Raw genomic sequence first — 17,575 nt, 5'->3', positions numbered from 1 at the left:
TACTAATAATAGACAATAATAGACTAATCACTATTCAGACTAATAAAACACTTTAAGGGTTAATAGCCTTGCCTGCAAGATGATTTGAAAGTATGCGCACATTCCCATTGCCATTCCTATGTTACATAGCGTCCATTATGAAAGCATTGCGCATTGTCTGAGAAAAATACACTTATTGACCGGGCCTGCACAAATGGTTACAATTCTTCACAATACTCTCCCCCTGCATAAATACACTTGCAGAGACATGTCTGCCGCACCTGGAAGGCACTCTGAAAGTCCTCGGCAGGAATGTCTCTCGGGAACGTTGTAACATGCTTCTGGATGTTTTCCGCGATCTTCCAGTGCTTTCCTTTCAGCACTCTCTTCAGTCAGGGAAACAAAAAAAAAGTCGCACGGAGCCAAGTCATCAGCCTAAGTGGAATGGGGGACCACAGGGCTGTTGCTCCGGGCCAGGAAGTTGGCAACGACGAAGGACGTGTGGCTGGGGGCATTGTCATGGTGGAGCTTGACCGTGTGTCTGATGTCAGCCCTCACGTGCGCAACCCGGCATTTCAATCTCTTGAGCGCCTCCAGGTAAAAGGCTGGGTTGACAGTTTGTCCCTGCGGTACAAACTCAAGATGGACGATTCCTCGGGCGTCAAAGAAGACAATGAGCATCGTTTTGATGCAAGACTTGCTCATTTGCACTTTCTTGGGACGAGGGGATGATTTTGTGTGCCACTCGCTGCTCTGCCTTTTCAATTTTGAGTCATACTCGAACATCCAGGATTCATCTCCGATTATGACAGAGTTAAGAAAGCCCAGCTCATTTTGAATCAAATCCAACAATTCTTGACAGCGCAAAACTCGAAGTTCTTTCTGATCTTCTGTCAACACTTTCGGCACAAGCTTCGGGGAGACCTGCATTTGCAGATTCTCGGTCCCTATTCCATGTACCGCAAATGTGGACATGTGTAGGGCCCTCTCTAAATTTCCCGACCGGTTTTGCCGCGTTGCCATGTATAGTCGCATCATAATAAAATCATGCGCGTTACTTTCACAATGGACCCTGTATATGCTGACCTTGCACAAATGGCATGGTAATCTTGCCTTCTCAGCATAGAATAAATGCCTTTTCGACAGGAAAAGTAAAAACATTAAGGCTAGATCATTACCTGGAAGGAATTAATTTTACAGCACCACAAGCATAATACTTTTCACAATAAATTTGCTTTAAAGGGGCCCTGAAAAGCTTTTTTAGCTAATGATAACATGGCTGCACTATTAAACGATGTCTCATGAATCTTATGCTACAAACGTGTTTCAAATCCTTCAACTATAAGTGGAGTTATCGCACCAATATCAGGCTTTCTCTCCCCTTTCGTCTCCACTAGCATGCTGGAAGCCACACAGTGGAGAGAAGCCATGAGGACAGAGCCGTGGCCAAAATTAAGAGTGTCACGGAGGTGAAAGGGCGCGTCACGGCATCCCATGGCAGTTGCAATAGACTGCACTGAACAGCACACTGCTGCCATCTAAGAGGCCACGCGCAGCAGGCGCAGCTATGCAAAGTTCAAACTTAAAATGATTTCCCAATCTTTGAGATTGCAGATATACATATTTTTCATTTATTTAACTCAAAATTAGCCATTATGTAACTGAGAATGCTCTTGCAATCGCAAAATCGGCCAACAGAGTTGGCAGGCCAGCTGCTTTCGATGACGCTGCATGATGACATTGCAGAAGTGAGAGCACGCAATTTTTCGCTATGCGAGACAGTAGATTGAGAATTCCCTGCTGCATGCAGTGCAGCAATATTTGGCTCACATGTTCACAGCAGCATCTATGACAGATGGGCAACTTTTCTTGTATTGTTCAAAAAGTGTTTTAGAGCTCCTTTAATATATGATGCAATACTTGTGGCTAGCACTAACAGCTAAGAAGGCTCTATACCAGTCTGGCTTTCACATGATGCTACTTACCAGTTAAATGCGTAACGTTGATGACAATAATGAAGTACCTTTTTTTTGTATTCAGTGCAAAATCGCATAACTGCAGAAACCCCGCTAACGCATAACAATTAACAAGTGTGACGAGAATTTCGGACCAATAAATCACACTTTATTATTGCATAAACGGTAGCCTCGTGGAGCATTAAATTCCTAGGTTGAGAAGAGACTTGGAAACAAGTACAGCAAATCCTGCTGTGCTGTCAATGTCCGCTGACATTAAGTGAAAATGGGCTAGCGGAAGCATGGAGTGCTCTGCACACTTTTGCAAACGTGAAGTTGCTTTTACAATTGTCGTTCAATCTGTCTCCATATTTAGATGCATGCTCCAACCAGCCCTTTCACCAGAAAAGCATTACAGTAGAATCACCTTTTTGAGGTCGCTGTACAGCACACATGGCAAACAGTTGAGAATTATGCCTGTGAGCCTTTATTAACAAAAGAGAGATCCCGAGAGTAACAGCAAAAGGTCTCGTAGGAAGACAGGTTAAAAGACCTCATTTGCTTGTGCTGAATGAATGAGAACGCCTCTGCGTCCTTTGGGTCTTGAGCAAAAATTGTTATTACAGGAGTAGCATTAAGAAATCGGCATCGAACCAAAGGGAAGCCAGAACATGGAGGCGGTAGGAACAACAGTCAAAAGCATGTCGGTCATCATTTGCCTGTTGGTCTCAGAACAGCGACCGTTGGCACAGTTGGGATTACTGTCCTCTTTTCCTTCTTTCCCTCTCTCACAAGTAACAACCTCACAATGAACTGTCCCTCTCTCTCTCTCTCTCTCTCTCTCTCTCTCTCTCTCTCTCTCAGCTATTTTTTATGCACTACACTGAAAACTCTGGGAGAAGAAACAGAAGGTGGCTCTGCACCAACACACCTCTTATACACATGCACACTGACACATGCCCCACATTATAAAGGTACAGGATCTACACACACCTCAGAAACTGTGCTCACATGCATAAATCAGCAAGTTTTAACAGCAAATTTCTGGAACACATCCTTAAAATGATATGTTTTGTTTTCATTCAGCCAGAGGAGACAGTCCTCCCTGCAAAACAGTTCGCAATCGTGAATTCATTGCCACATGCAGGCAACCGGACATCAGAGCTTGTACGGGGCTTGGGAAGCGAGGCTGTGACTGTGCTGTGAGCTGCAGCATTGCAGTACAATAAATGTGAAGGGAAAAAAATGCTTGACAGGATGCAAGAACTGATAGAAATTACATCAAATATGCATGGCTACAATTTTATGATGTGCTCACGTAAAAAGCCAGCAGCCTCTGAAATTCGTCTGAAGCAAGTACCCACCAGGGAGAGCTTCACGAACATGAGTACATGACTTAAATATATGCCATGTGCAACACATGAAAGTCAACCTACACTGCTTTCATTTGTCATTCAAGAGGCATGATAGAACCCAAAGATATTGGCAAGTTTCCATTCGGTTACTTCAGCCTTGTGAAGCCCATATAATTCAGAAGCACCTGAGCACGTATTTATTTTATTTAATCCTTCAGGTATAGTAATAAGTCAGAATCTATTACCTATAATCTGACTGACCAATGCTATTTTGGGGATTGATGAAAATGTAGTGTTTAATTCTTCAGTGCTTTGTGAAATGGATGGCAAAAATTATGTGCCCCATGACAGGCCAAAAGGACAAACAAGAAGTGCTTTAACACACTACATCCACAAGGGTATCACATTAGATGAGGTCGGTTGCACTAGTAAATTGTGAGCACAGTAAGGAATTAAAATTAGTTTTGTTCACTAATGTCCCAAATGGGCTATAAAAAGAAACAGTAGCTCATTTAACGAGGTATTTTTTGCACACAGTGCAGCAATACAGCAGAGCAACAAATTTGCATTGGAACAATCAACAAAACATTTCAGGAGCCTTTCCCTCTCACCCACTTCCCAAAGGCTACAGCTACATTAACAGGCTCTACCTCCTACCATCCACACCAGTTTACACACATTGCACATTGCATAATGGCTGCTCCCAAATCACATAGGTTTCTTAACCAAATAAAGATTACATATTTCAGCTGTGTCAAATTTTTCTATGCCTTCTCCATGTCATGACAGAACACTACAATGAGCTCTAGTCATGCATTCCTACATCCATTGTTGATTTCATGTGCTTTCTCTTTACTCATATGAAAATGATGCAGATTTCACATCAATTCTGCATAATTTCTGTACAAACACAAGTAAACACTGCATACAGAAAGTTTCAATAGGAAACTACATCCAAGATAAGTACCACTATGAAGACGCAAACAAATAAGCACAGTCAGGTCTACAGCATGTGTGCCAGAAGAAAATTGTGCATCAAACATTAATCTTTGTAGGCGGTGGAAATAAGGAGGCCACAGTAGACACCTCGAGGTGCAACTAAGCCAGCATAGTTGACAGGGTGCACAGTTGCTACCACTTAAGCCAGACACTGTCAATCACTGGGAGCATTGAAACATTAAATGTCAAGAGATTTTTCCGCGCTAACTTATGTGCAACATCTTCGGAAACCCATGTGATCAGAAGAAAACATCCCTTTTTTTTTCTCTCATTTTTGCACCAACTGCACTTTACAAGTTTCCAAATACAGTGGCAAGCTGATTCAAGGCACGAGATACAGGTGCCATCAGAACGTTTCAAACGAAGTACGACGCACTGTAAGCATGACGCAGTGTTGCATCACATTTTATGGTGGCACTGAACTTTCTTCTTAAAAGTCATGTTTCTCTGTCAAAAAGAACCCTGCCAGCTGCTGCACAGAGGTGCACAACTTTTAATGGCTACTTTGGTTTGCAGTGTTTAGATATATTTTCACTTATGTAAATTTACAATACAGTAAAATTTGGCTTGCAGAGCTTTAAGCAAATTGTCACTTATCAACTTGCTGCATGAACTGCAATTAAACTGCAAATTGCAATAAAACCGCTGCTTCAATCAAAGATGTTTTTGAAAAGGGCTGCGCACAGGTTTCCATGAACCCCCATAATAAGAAAAGCTTCATATAGTTTATTTTTTCCCAATAGAATAGCTGAATTGATTTAAAGGACAGCCAGAACTCTGCAAACTAGTTAATGTCTATGTATAAAAAATTTCCAGGACTCGATATGCTGTTTTTACATATTACACAAATTGCAGCATTAGTCCAATTTAGCATGCTGCTGTTCCATTTTGTACATATGTTCATCCCATGGCTCGTCACCAGAGAAATTGGACAGCTCCACAGCAGACATCACCCACAAAAATATCAGTTAAGCAATTATATTTAGTAGAAAGGGATGTTGATGCAGCCAATATTCACTTCCAGGTAGTTTGATTACAAACTAAATTCTTTCAGAAGCAAGTATTTCAGATATGCAAATACACACATATTTTGCATATTACTTCATAAGAAAAAGGTATGTATGGTAGAGATAGTAAGATAGTGCCAGCTGGTAATCTACCGTTCTTGTGACAATTTTTGCACACATTAATTTTTTTTGTATGCAGGTAAATTAACACACCATGCCTCCTCATGCCATCAATATGCTATATGGCAGGTCGTACATGCTAAGACACTTAGAATGTTGCAGCAATTGTGCTTAACCCTAACGCTTCTCAAAATAGCCATATGGCAGTTTTCATAAATGCTTCCTTCCAAAGACAAAATCCATCTGAACTTCTCACAATACTTCTTGTTCTAATGTTTATAATGTCTGCTTTGCCTCTTTACATGCCAGAGCAAATGTGATAGAAGTTTAACCAATGCAAAAATTTTAACTAAAATAATTGTATATGAGTAGATACTACTGCTGTCTTCTTGTACATGTCATATCTCGTGTTCTATACTCAGTCATTATAAGAAAGCATCAATTTTCCCAGCAATTCAGGCTTACAAATGTTTTCATATGTGCGGCTGGTTTTATGAGCTGCCACATTCCCCTTGCGAACTTTAACAGAAAATGCATGCTCTAAGTCCCTCAGAATTGCCTTGTAACATCCAGTCTCTACTGGTAACCAATACAAGACCATTTCAAGACTAACATTTTCAAGCCCCATGTATGTTCATTGCTTATATTTGCTGCTCATGGTAAGGAAACAGCTAGCACCTAAATATTGCAACTAAATTACAGCCAGATAGTATATCGATATTACAGCAGTTTTGTTCCAGCATGGTGTCTACGAATTTAGAAAGAACAGGAAAAAAAAAAGACTTTTCAACCACACAGAGAATAAGCACCATGCAAATGTTAATTATGAAAAAGGCTGAGCCCATATTACATAAAGAAGGTGGGGAGGCTGACAATAACAAGCAGCAGTGTTTCCATCTGTGCAACGTTTTATGAACCGCCACATTTTCCCTTGTCCAACAGCAAATGTCCTTGAACAAAGCTTGAGAGCTGCAGGTACTTTTTACATGAGTCATGCACAAGCCGTGTAAAATGCAATGTAATTCCACAAGGAATCTCAACACTCACTCCTGCTTTTCAACACATTTAAAATACACAGGCTGTATGTGTGTCCATTTCCCGCAATGGTCTCAAAAAGGAGCTGAAATATTTTCAGAGTGCACCAAGCTTTGGCACCAAAATCAGCCAAAGCTTGGCGTTGATACAATTTGCCCAAAACAAAGTACACGAGTCCTGTGCTATGTGCCACTCTGACCACACTATGTACATGCAGCTCAGCACGAGGGCGCTAGTAAGCAGAGTAGAAAAGTAATGGCAGGACTTTACAGACACCTTGCACGGAAAGTGCATTCCTCACTTCGTCGTCTGCCCAGCACAACCGAATACGTCAGCCCATCACAAGTTCTACAGCAAAGGGGCACTGTGGCCAAACGTTCCAAGTGCACACTAAGTGGGATCGGTCCTCAGAAATGCGCTAAATTTTTGTGGCCTGAGAATGGCCACACAGCCATCGAGGCTCCATCCATGGAAACAACTATCATCATTTTGCACAACCCTGAAATTACTGTGTGGTACAAAACGGGAGAAAGAGAGACTGAGAGAGTAGTACTGTAAGCAACAACCATGGTGTGTCACTTCAATGACTCAACCGGAGCATCCTACTAACTTTAGGAAATTAGTGACCGTGCTATCAGAAGTTATGTACACATGTAGCATGGTCGGTTAATTACAAGCCTGCATTTGCAGCGCGGAAGTGACGTCAGTGTCGAAAGGTCTAAATCTAGTGGCTCCTCAACATTGCAGCAGGTGGAATGTGTAAAGTAAAGGAGTTGTGAAAAGAAAATGCCAATAAACACTCTTGTGCAGTAGCACTATACACAGGCATGTAGGTCACGTAGAGCTGTCCATCTATTCCCAATTGCACCCACAGGTTCCAACAGGTACACCTAAGTGGTTGTGGGGCAAAAAAGTGTTCGAACAGATGGACATCTCAATAACCACTGACCCTGCCCTTGAAGCATGCGTCTAAACTGCAGATAGAAAGGGGTTGTAGTCAGAACAATATCCCTTCTCGGAGGAAGAAAAATTATTGTAATAGTATAACTGAGCTGCTAATGCCATGTGCCACATCTAAAAATCATAGCTTTAAAATTGACGCAATATAAACATCAGAGAGAAGGACAACTCAATGCTTGTCAAACAAGTTGTTACTTTGCATTAAGGCAGTACAGTCGCTCAAGTGTTAGAGCAATATGAACGGCTCTAGAGCACTTAGCACCAATGATCAACAAACATCAGTGCAAACAAGAAAAAAAAAAAAGAAAAATTAAGAGTGACAAAGGAACGTAACTCTGATAGTGAGAAGCTGGATGACAAGGGATACAGAAATGTCCTTTCAAGTTTCTTCTGTGCCTGCAGAAAAGCAGCCCAGGGTGACGCCATCGCTGGTCACTGACGTCCATGGCAGTGGTTGCACTTTTGTCGCGATGGTGGTGAAAGGCTGTGTACTCCACGGGCTTTTTTTGCTTCATCACTGACCTGGCACAGCTACTGCACAATTTCACCCTCAGTCACTGCAATCCCACAAACAGCGTCTTGTGGCTGCCTTGGGGCACAGTCTGCGTAGTCATCACACCGCTCTATCCTTCAGTCTTTCAAGGAGCCATTGATTGTCACTACCACTTTCCTGGAGCCTGAAAAAGTAATGTCACAGCTAAGTGTTGAGTGGAAATAAAAATTGTACAGAAATCATCAAAGGTGATTGTAAAGTAAGTGAATCTTTTTGTTGTCCTACTCTCTTGGCTGACTCTTGCCACCACACCTCTCGCCAATCTTCACTGACCAATGGGCCGCTTCAATTACAGCCATCCATGGAGTTCCTTGCAATATTACTTAAAGGAAAAAACTGACGCTGCAGCACTGTTGTACGCATGGGAAAGCTGGGATGTCATGGCTTTGGATTGGCATCATTCTTGGAGAGCCAAGTTCCCTCGAACATTTCATCTGTCACAAAGGTTCACTCTCTACTAAAACAGCACTTAGAGAGCTATTTTTCTTTAAGATTACACAAAAGCATTTTTTCATTCAATCATGAGGACTTGTGCTAGAATTTACAATTATGAAACATAAGTACTGGTGAGCCACTAAGATTGGAGGACAGATGATATGGTCCGAGTTTGCTGTGCAAGAGTTTGTCATCAGTTTTACGCGCAACATAACGGGTCAGCTCACGAAATCAGTGGTGTTTGTCTGAAGCAGTGAAGCAAGCGAACGAGGAAGGCGCCTGGGCCTCCGTACTGGCTCCGGTTTCTCTGCAAATTTCATCTGCACATTTAATTAACACTGTGCGCAACGACAACACAGAAATTTAAGGATAAAAATCATTAAGCGTCCTTCATACTTTGAACGCTTTGAACACAAAGTATGACACGCATGTGCCTGAAATTGCACTGCTGGAATGTTTGCTATCAATGTATAACGAAAAAAATTTATGAAGAACCAACCCCGCTTGCTATTCAAGAATACATTGAGCATGCAGTGGGAGGTGGCACTATATTGCACTCTGTTATGGAGATTGCTATGAACCACAACCAACTTGCCCAAGTCTCTACCCTAATACTCCTCCTTACCACCATTCCTTAACCATACATGGAAGCCAATCAGTACTTCGAGTGCCACTTCCTAAGCAACACGTTCAGAACCCCGCGCAGCACCTTCCACCACCTCTGATCACAGACGCTGCGCCTCTGGCCGCAGCATCTCAACGACAGCACCTCAATGTGGTAGCTGTCATGAGGGAAGAATGCGAGAATGGCCTCCTTACCACTGTGCCACCATGTGGTACTGAACGGTACTACCCTGCCAGCAGCACCACCGTACTGTCCCAAGGCGCAGTTGCACACAGTCGCACTGGCTTTATCTTGAAAGCAATCTGCTTTCGGGACACAGTCTAGGTGGGCAGACGACTCGTAGCTTCACGTGCACTGTGTTCTCACCGCTCAATTTGCGTTGAAGCGATAGACAGCATGAAGGTGACTTTGCTCGCTGCTGCTGCCGTGATTCCTCACGCCAGCATTTTGACAGCGAGTGCCTGCGGTCAAGTGTGAAGTGTTCATGTTTACACCATGCAAGCACTGTCTTGAATACGATCTGCGATGCAGATAGTGTAGGCATCTAGATGCACTGAGGGCCGATAGCATCGTGTGCGCTATAGCACCCATAAACTTGTGGGTCACCCGTCTTCACGAAGTGAAACGTCACTGTAACTTTTTGTTTGATTGCGCTTGCTTATGCACTGTAGCGAGTTGACTGTATTGGAAGATGTAGTACAGGTGAATGAAAACCTTTTGTGAGGATTTTGTTCCAAGAAAGCTTTAGCCAGGCAGCCATGACCATGTCTCAGGCCAAGTCACGTTCAAGACAAAGCCTCGCACACCCACATACTGGCATTCCCAAGGCAGCACAGCATCCAATAGGAAACTCACATAGACAATGGTGCCAGATTTCCTACTACCTAGGTAATATTGTAAGAGTCTATGAAGCCATCTTTGAAGTGTTACATGATGCACTAAATGAGAGCACTCAAGTAGAATGCATCACTGAGGCCCATTATTTCTGCTGCAACCAAGTACACATGCACATCTAATGCAGTGGGGATGACATCATCCCTGACGTAACGTATAGATAGAATCCATACCCTAAACATCCACTATCCTGGTAGTGAAGTCATACGGTATCATCATGAACACTTAAAACTTTTTTCTCCCTCCCTTTTTATATACATGCCTTATTTTATTTCTTCAAGCAATATATGTGCCAAAGTCAGCCTACCAATACTTTCATGCAAACTGCTGAAATTTAGCATTCTTTCCCATTTCTCAAATAGTTAAACAATGAATGAGTAGTGCCCTTCAAGGAGCATGACACAGTCACTGAACATTTTGTAGTTTTCTGCGAGAAACTGCACTAAAGGGTCTGTTATGACTATAGAGGTGTAAAAACTGGGCGGTGAGAGCACATTTCTGTCCAAAAATTGAGCTAGAATTCGCCAGCTCTAACCCCCACCCTCCAGCGCTTGCCACCATATTGCCAAGCCATGTGTGACGTCATGTGCTGCATGCAACCGAGCCATCGTCTGCAACAAAATCAGCCGCCGCACCACGTGATGTCAAAGCTTAGCTGCCGTTTGTTGCTGTATTTGTTCCAGATATCACAAGCCATGTCTTCTACAACGCAAATGAAGCAAGCGATGAACCTCTGAGCAGCAGGAGCTGCAATGGCACTACACATTTTGACTTCGGGCTCATCGCCACCAGCTCAGTGACAAGACATGACCTGAGAGATATGCGCATGCCAGCTATCATAGAGTTTCTAAATAAATTCCCTAGAAGGAAATGTGGCACTAGTGTATACAGGGGCTCTCCTGTTGCCTCAACCTACACGGGAATGATGGGAAGTACAGGCTTCAGATTGACTTCAATCTTTATTAGACCAGCGGCATTTGCTTGCGGTGCAGTAAAAGAAGCTATACTCAAATATTATGACGTAAAATCTAATTTTATTTCTGCAGTATCTTATATAATGTACAACACATTACATAAGCTTTGTATGGCTTTGAGATTGAAGCCTGGTTTGCCCCCAGGGCACACCAGGGTATGCATTCTTCTGCAATCCTGTTCTGAATTTAGCACCAAAGAATAATTATTTATTTTTACAACAACAATAAGAACCGTGCATGTACTTATATAAAAATACTCAAGTATTTACGTAAATAAAAATTTTGTATCGTGAGAAAGTGTTGCGCCTTTGAGAGGAATGCTACAAGTGTTGTCTGCTACGACACCTGCTCGCTACGAACGTGACATTTTTCTCGCATACAACAGGCACTGAGACATAGTAAACAGCAAGACTGAAGTGCTCACAGGGATGTGTCATGCTAGCTCGAGAGCAAGCACAGCATGTTTCTTTTGCTCTGCACACTACGATATCACATCATTTCAATCGATGACCGTTGCAACACCAAATGACAAATAGTAGAACTTCTCGCTATGAGGCAGCAGCGCTGCTGCTTCTTTAGCTTGAGTGCACATACCTGTTCTTTCTTATTTAAATCAGCTGCTGCTCTGTTGCTGTATTTGAGTAGTATTTGCTGATTTGTATCTGATGGTGCCTCCGATTAAGTAAATGGTGCCACAGCAAAATAAATGGCGCGGGTTTGATGCCACCTGGCACTGAATAAATTCTCAAGGATTTCTTTTTAGTCACTGAGGAGTCGCACATACCTTATGGCACAAACCCAGAGACCTAATTTGTGCGAAAGAGGTCCATTTAAGAGCAGCACGTATCCAGTGACCCAAGTTGACGTGAAAGGTTCGCTGATGAATGCCACGCACCCAGAGAGTCAAGTTAGCACAAAGGGGTTCATTGATAAGCGGCACATATTCATTGACCCGAGTTGACGTGAAAGAGGTTTGTTGAAGAGCAGCACTGAGCCAATGGCACATACCCATTGACGAGCAAGTCGGCGTGAAAGGTTTGATGAGTTCCACATACGCACTGGCTCAAGTTGGCGCAAGGAGGTTCATTGATGAGCGGCACACACTGAGTGACTCAAGTTGGCGTAAACGGCGTTCACCGAAGAGTGGCACATATACAGTGACCAAAATCGGCATGAAAGAGGTTTACTGAAGAGCCACACCTCCAGTGTCGCATACTCAGTGAGCCAAGTTGACCCATCAGTTGGTTTCGAATATGTTCATTCAGCATAGCAGCCCCAATGCTCTACCCACTAGACCATGAACTACCCATTGACCTAAGTTGTCAGAAATGATTAGATCGAGACATAGAAACATGAAAATGCAGAAACATCTCAGAAAGTGTGTGTTGTAACCGCATTAAAATGTTCAGTTGAAGAAGCTGCTTTACCACACGTGCCAGAAAAATATATGACATGAGCCAGATACATGCATATGAGGAGGAAAAAAAATAAAGGAATGCAAAGTGTGCTGCAGTCAGAAGGTCACTGACCTGCCCTGTTTCTATGCTCGCAGAGCCAGATGCCCTGCCAGGTTCCCAGGTTGAGCTTGCCATCCGTGATCGGAATGGACAGGCTCGACCCAAATAGGATAGCCTTGATATGGGCAGGCTGAAATTAGAAAAGAAGGTGAGCAGCTGGCGAGTGGCTTGTTGTAGCAGCAGCAATACCAAACAGTTTGCACTGCCTAGCACTGAAATTGCAGTTTTCTACTCAAACTGAATGCCACCAACAAGGGTAATGAACTGAATTATAGGCTTTAACGCGCCAAAACTGCACAGTGGATTATGAGGGGCACTGTGGTGGCGAGCTCTGGGTGAATTTTGGCCACCTGGGATTTTTTTAGTGCGCACCTAAATCTAAGCGCACGAGCATTTTTGCATTTTTCTACCATTAAAATCCAGATGCCACAGCCAGGAATAGAGTATGTGACCTCGGGCTAAGCAGCAAAACACCACAGTTACTGAGCTGCCATGTGGGTCGACAACAGCATGTCAAATTCTTTTTTTTTTTTAAAGCCTTTCGCAAGATGTGCCTCTTCAAAACACTTCACCTGGCTCTTTTTAAAAGATTGCTATGATGTGATAATTGGCACCTTAGCCCGAAGACCGGCTCCTCAAAATTCGGAGTGACGAAAAGCCATGTGAAGAGCCAGTCAGTGATGTGGGCTTCAATAAAATCTACCCACACCAAAAAAAAAAAAAAAGACTTGAGGCCACTTTAAATTGTGTGCAGTGTCTATTTTCCAAGAGTCAACACACTGATGAACCCCAAAGAAAGTGAAAAGAAGCAAGGAGTGCTATCAGAGAAGTCTGCTTTGCGAAAGCTAGCTTCTAAGCTTGACATCATGCTCACTTTCAAATTTTTCCTTCCTCTATAACCTCTATAGCGGCCTAGATTTTTACCTTTAAAACTTAAAACAGAAAATCTATTGTGCTTTGCCATTGCTCAAATTCTGCAGCAATACCGCATCTTATGGCATTGATCGCTAAATGTAAAACTTGAAGGTTGCTACTGTCACTTGTCTGGTTTAAAAAAGAAAGCAAGATTGCTTTCATTCGCACCTCTCACCATAAGTTATGTACAAAAATACCACCTGTGACATCACTAGCCACTTCCAAAGCCTGCAACACTTTTGGCAAAAGGTGGTGCTTGAATCTGGTTTTCATTACTCTGAGGCAGTGGCATAGCCAGAAATTTTTTGTGGAAGGGGGGGTACAAATGTGTGCAAGGCAACAGGTTAGAAAAACGCAGACAGGAGCCATAGCATAGCACCTACATATTCCAATGTCTTCTCTCTTTTCATTGCCTACACTGGCTGGATGTGTTTATTTAACTTCATTCTTTTCTACAGGGGGCATCCACTTGACCAGGGATGGGGAGGCCACATATTAAAACAAAAATTTCGGGGAGGTGCACGTGCCCAGGATGCCACCCCCTGGCTACGCTACTGCTCTGAGGGAGCCCTCACTGGTGGCTCTAATTTTTCATTTAATTCCAAACCAGGAGAGTGACAGTTCTAAGTGTTTTATACTGAACAAGTCAGAAAACTTGCTGACAAGCTTGAGCAAAAGCAGTAATAAGTGAAAAAGAATATTTTTTGTAAGTTTTTATGATAACATTTTTACACAATTGTTTCAAATTTATGTACATTTAGTTGAAAACAGGTATACTTTCATCTTTTAAAATTTTGATTGCACACTTTGTAGAGTTCAGGAGAGAAATGGCTACTACCCAAGAAGTAGTTTGCTGCACAATTTGGCATTGCGCCACCTGCTGCAGGCAACTACAAGAATCTGTATGTACATGAATAGTGGTTAACAGTTGCTGTTGACATGGGCAAGGACTTTGTCATCTACACAACAAGTTTTGCAAACTTCCATCAAAAGTCAAACATATGGCAAAAACAAAGTACATAGGCTCATGCAATTTCTGCATTAGACAGAATCTTACCATGTCATCAGGGCCTTCACAGGAGTGCTGGTAAGGTAAATTCTGGAAACATTTTGAAAGAAGGCACAATTACTGATGCAAGTTAATACAGGAAACATAGCTTGAAACATTCGAAAAGTGGCACTGTACTTACCTCTGGTACTAATTTATTCATGAAGTTCTCTACATCATCTCTGAAAACACATAAGAGACAAGAATAAAGCACTTCATGCTTGAACAAACATTTACAGCAAGCACCTGTTCAGCAAGTTCGCACAATATGGAGTGAGAGCACTTTCTCCGATTAAGAAAATGAGTGTGCAAGCTATGAGCACAATACTTGCAACAACAAGCTTGCGTGTTATTAACATATCTGAGGCATGTACATCCAAAAAATGTGTTTATTTTAGAAGTATGCAAATATTTGCAGTTAACTTACAATAACGAGCTTAGAGACAAGCAACATATTTTAGTTATATAATAAGCAATGCTGCTAGAGCACTTGTGTTGCATGTGAGTGAGCATTGAAGTGCTATTCAAACAAGTTGTGTTGACAGCACACAGTGGAGTGGCTGCTGATTGATAAAGAAAACATGGTTTCTCACCTTAGCATATGTTGCTAAAATGGAGCTTCTTAACACACAACTTTCACAAAGTGTACACAGTGCATCGTATTACATGTATGCAGCATGAAAAAATGATGATGAACATTCAGCTCACCTAACATCTGGATCCCAGTTCTAAATAGAAAAGGCAGGAGAAAAGATAACAAAAGTGTCAACAAGGCAAGAAGCGCTGCCTGTCCAAATATGCTATTGAAAAAATGCTCACCTCATTCAATGCCAAACTTGCAGATGTGTGCATAACTGCAACCAAATGGTAAAGGAGAGGTTAAGACAAGTTATTCAAATTTGAGAAAAGAAGGGTCAGCTGAGCTTTGCATGACACATTAATACAATGGTTCTTTACATTTCTATCAACAGGTATGAGTCACATAGTTCAGATTAAAACCGCCTAATTAAAACAAGCATGATATATAAAAACATAAAGAAAGATATATTGTCTGCTAAATGGGAATAAAGTAGACCTGACTTAAGGGACTTGCGATTCGCAACTACAAGAGGGCTGAAAAATTCAATTGCTTTTCTATGCGACAGTACTGCAAACACGCCAGAGATTGTTGGGTAATGTGATTGTTGGAAATGTTGGGTAATGTGTATGGTTATTTTACAAAGGTACCTGCTCTGGAAACAACATGGCGCACTTTACAACCCAGATTGTTTCACATAAAATGCTATAAATCAGTTCTCAGAATTAAACTGGCGAATTTTGCATGACCACCACTTTTGTGCAGTGGTTAAAAGCCTCCATGGCAAAAATATTAGTTATTGCTACCTCAGTTACTAAATTTAGATAAGCAATAGCCTTGAGCCAGGTACAAACATGCAGTGCATATGCACACGATGTCATTGAGTTCTGTAAGATATGTAAAACAGCACATGTCTGAGGTAGTGCAGCTATTTTCCAACGTGTCAGAAGAGCACATTCTACCATTACGACACCTGCTGCATGAAAGAGCACCACTCACCACGAGCTGGTATGACACTTGCACAGCTCTCATTTATTTATTTTTTTTTTGCTCGTACAAAAAAAAAAAAAATGTGCGGGTAGATTTGTTTGTTTCCGCACTAATTTTCTGTAACTACGGTGTCTCCCTATAGACCTGCTTCAGAAAGTGACTCTTCTGCACGGTACACGTTGGCGTAGTTACGTTCGTACCCTTACCCGCATTAAGGAACTATGTTATCGAAGTGACTGCTTTCTAAAGTTTGCGTTTTTTTTCTTTCTTTTTTAGTACTGTGTCAGCACTTCGTATTATCCAGCTATTATTAGTACAGTTCTGGCGCTGCGTGCAGAACATGGCAAAAACGAGTTCTGGACTGCAAGAGCATCCACTACCCAGTTGTATCAGTCACGAATGTTAACAGCATTAAGGCGAACTAACGGCACAGCGCGCAACTACATATAACGGCTATATATGGCGTAAGTGGCATTATAAACATTGCGAGACTTCGACTGAGGATGTCTGTTGGCAGAAAGTAACTCTCCGTCCTTTCTCTGCACACGTATACTGGCTTTAGAGAAGGAGTGTCACCGGTATTCCAGGAAGAATATGATTTATTAAAATAACATTTTAAGCGAGCGCATGATGCGGCGAAGAGGCAAATCACGGCAGCTGCCAACCGCAGGTACCCGCCAAGCGTACAAATCAAAACTTTTTTTTTTTTCGTGCACGTTTTTCTATAAGGCGATAGGCAGACGCACAGATTTACAGGAGAGGCGCGACGAGTAAGGTGAGATAACCACACGCGAACATCAGCAAACACGACCATCTTCAAGGACGAAGGCTGAGTTATTCATTTAAGCTTGTGGATTTCGGAAAGCATACGACGAGTGCACACGGAGTACAGCATCAGTGTCCTACAAATATGCCACAATTCCTCGTTCGATTAAACCGTCTGGCAAGTGGAAGGCGCACAAGTTTCTACCGTCAAATCAGTCTCGTGTAAGCATCCAACATGAGAAGCTGAAGGTGCGACACGATCCGTTCAATTGCTTACTCTGTATGTGAAAGAGGCCGACGGCGAACTGGGAAATCTCTGGCACTTGTTTCACAACCTCGTCCGTTATCAGATGGCCGCCCCGATGTTGTGGCCTCAGGTTGATCTTCCTCTGTACCCAAGAAGAACCGTGCCTTATTCCACTGCCACTGGCCGTCGCCATCACTTCCGAATCAGATGGGATCGCTCTCCACGGGAAAGTTTCTCTTTATCGGCACATCTTTTCTTTCCTTTTTTTTCCTACGCATGGACATACGAGCTGTACGTGCATGCTATACACGTTGAATGAGAATGTGGGCATGCGCCACCTGGCATAATGAAAGGTGTCACTAGGCAAGTCTTTTTTATTTTTTTTTTTGACTGTTTTTGTACTTAGCATTATGTCCCAACTGGCCAACAGCAAAGTCTCCTTTTTGGAGTTCGCTCGCGCCCACCCACAGCCTCTGTGCCAAACATGTTGGACTGCGGAACGACTGTTCTCTTTCTCTGATGGAAAAGCAGTGGCGCAAAATTATGGCCTCCGAGATTCTATCATCCGTTCTGAAGACATTTCATGTCGGAGGCCATCCAAAACCGTTGCGCTCACCTTACTCGG

At 42.6% G+C, this 17,575-nt stretch overlaps 1 protein-coding gene across 1 annotated transcript; it reads right to left on the bottom strand.

Moving 5' to 3' along the window:
• Nucleotides 1-2,081: 2,081 nt before the first annotated feature.
• LOC135901766 (UPF0047 protein YjbQ) lies at nt 2,082-17,266 on the bottom strand. The gene is made up of 7 exons (XM_065431616.2): nt 16,981-17,266; nt 15,191-15,225; nt 15,080-15,099; nt 14,514-14,553; nt 14,381-14,422; nt 12,421-12,538; nt 2,082-8,087 (listed from the first exon to the last, which is right to left on the bottom strand). The coding sequence occupies exons 1-7, from the start codon at nt 17,141-17,143 to the stop codon at nt 8,041-8,043; spliced, it is 465 nt and encodes a 154-aa protein (XP_065287688.1). The 5' UTR covers nt 17,144-17,266; the 3' UTR covers nt 2,082-8,040.
• Between the last annotated feature and the right edge of the window lie 309 nt (nt 17,267-17,575).

Source organism: Dermacentor albipictus, chromosome 1 (genome assembly GCF_038994185.2).
Source record: "Dermacentor albipictus isolate Rhodes 1998 colony chromosome 1, USDA_Dalb.pri_finalv2, whole genome shotgun sequence".
Taxonomy (NCBI): Eukaryota; Metazoa; Arthropoda; class Arachnida; order Ixodida; family Ixodidae; genus Dermacentor; species Dermacentor albipictus.
Note: the sequence above shows the minus strand (reverse complement) of the source record. Positions and strands in the feature narration are given on the sequence as shown.

What these genes read in the sequence shown, in the direction of transcription:
- LOC135901766 (XM_065431616.2), bottom strand. Translation starts at nt 17,143, where the DNA reads ATGGCGACGGCCAGTGGCAGTGGAATAAGGCACGGTTCTTCTTGGGTA. An exon ending in CGGCCTCTTTCACATACAGA is followed by an intron (nt 15,226 to 16,980) that starts GTAAGCAATTGA and finishes ATTTGGTTGCAG; the next exon opens with TTATGCACACATCTGCAAGT. An exon ending in CGAGCATAGAAACAGGGCAG is followed by an intron (nt 8,088 to 12,420) that starts GTCAGTGACCTT and finishes TTACTTTTTCAG; the next exon opens with GCTCCAGGAAAGTGGTAGTG.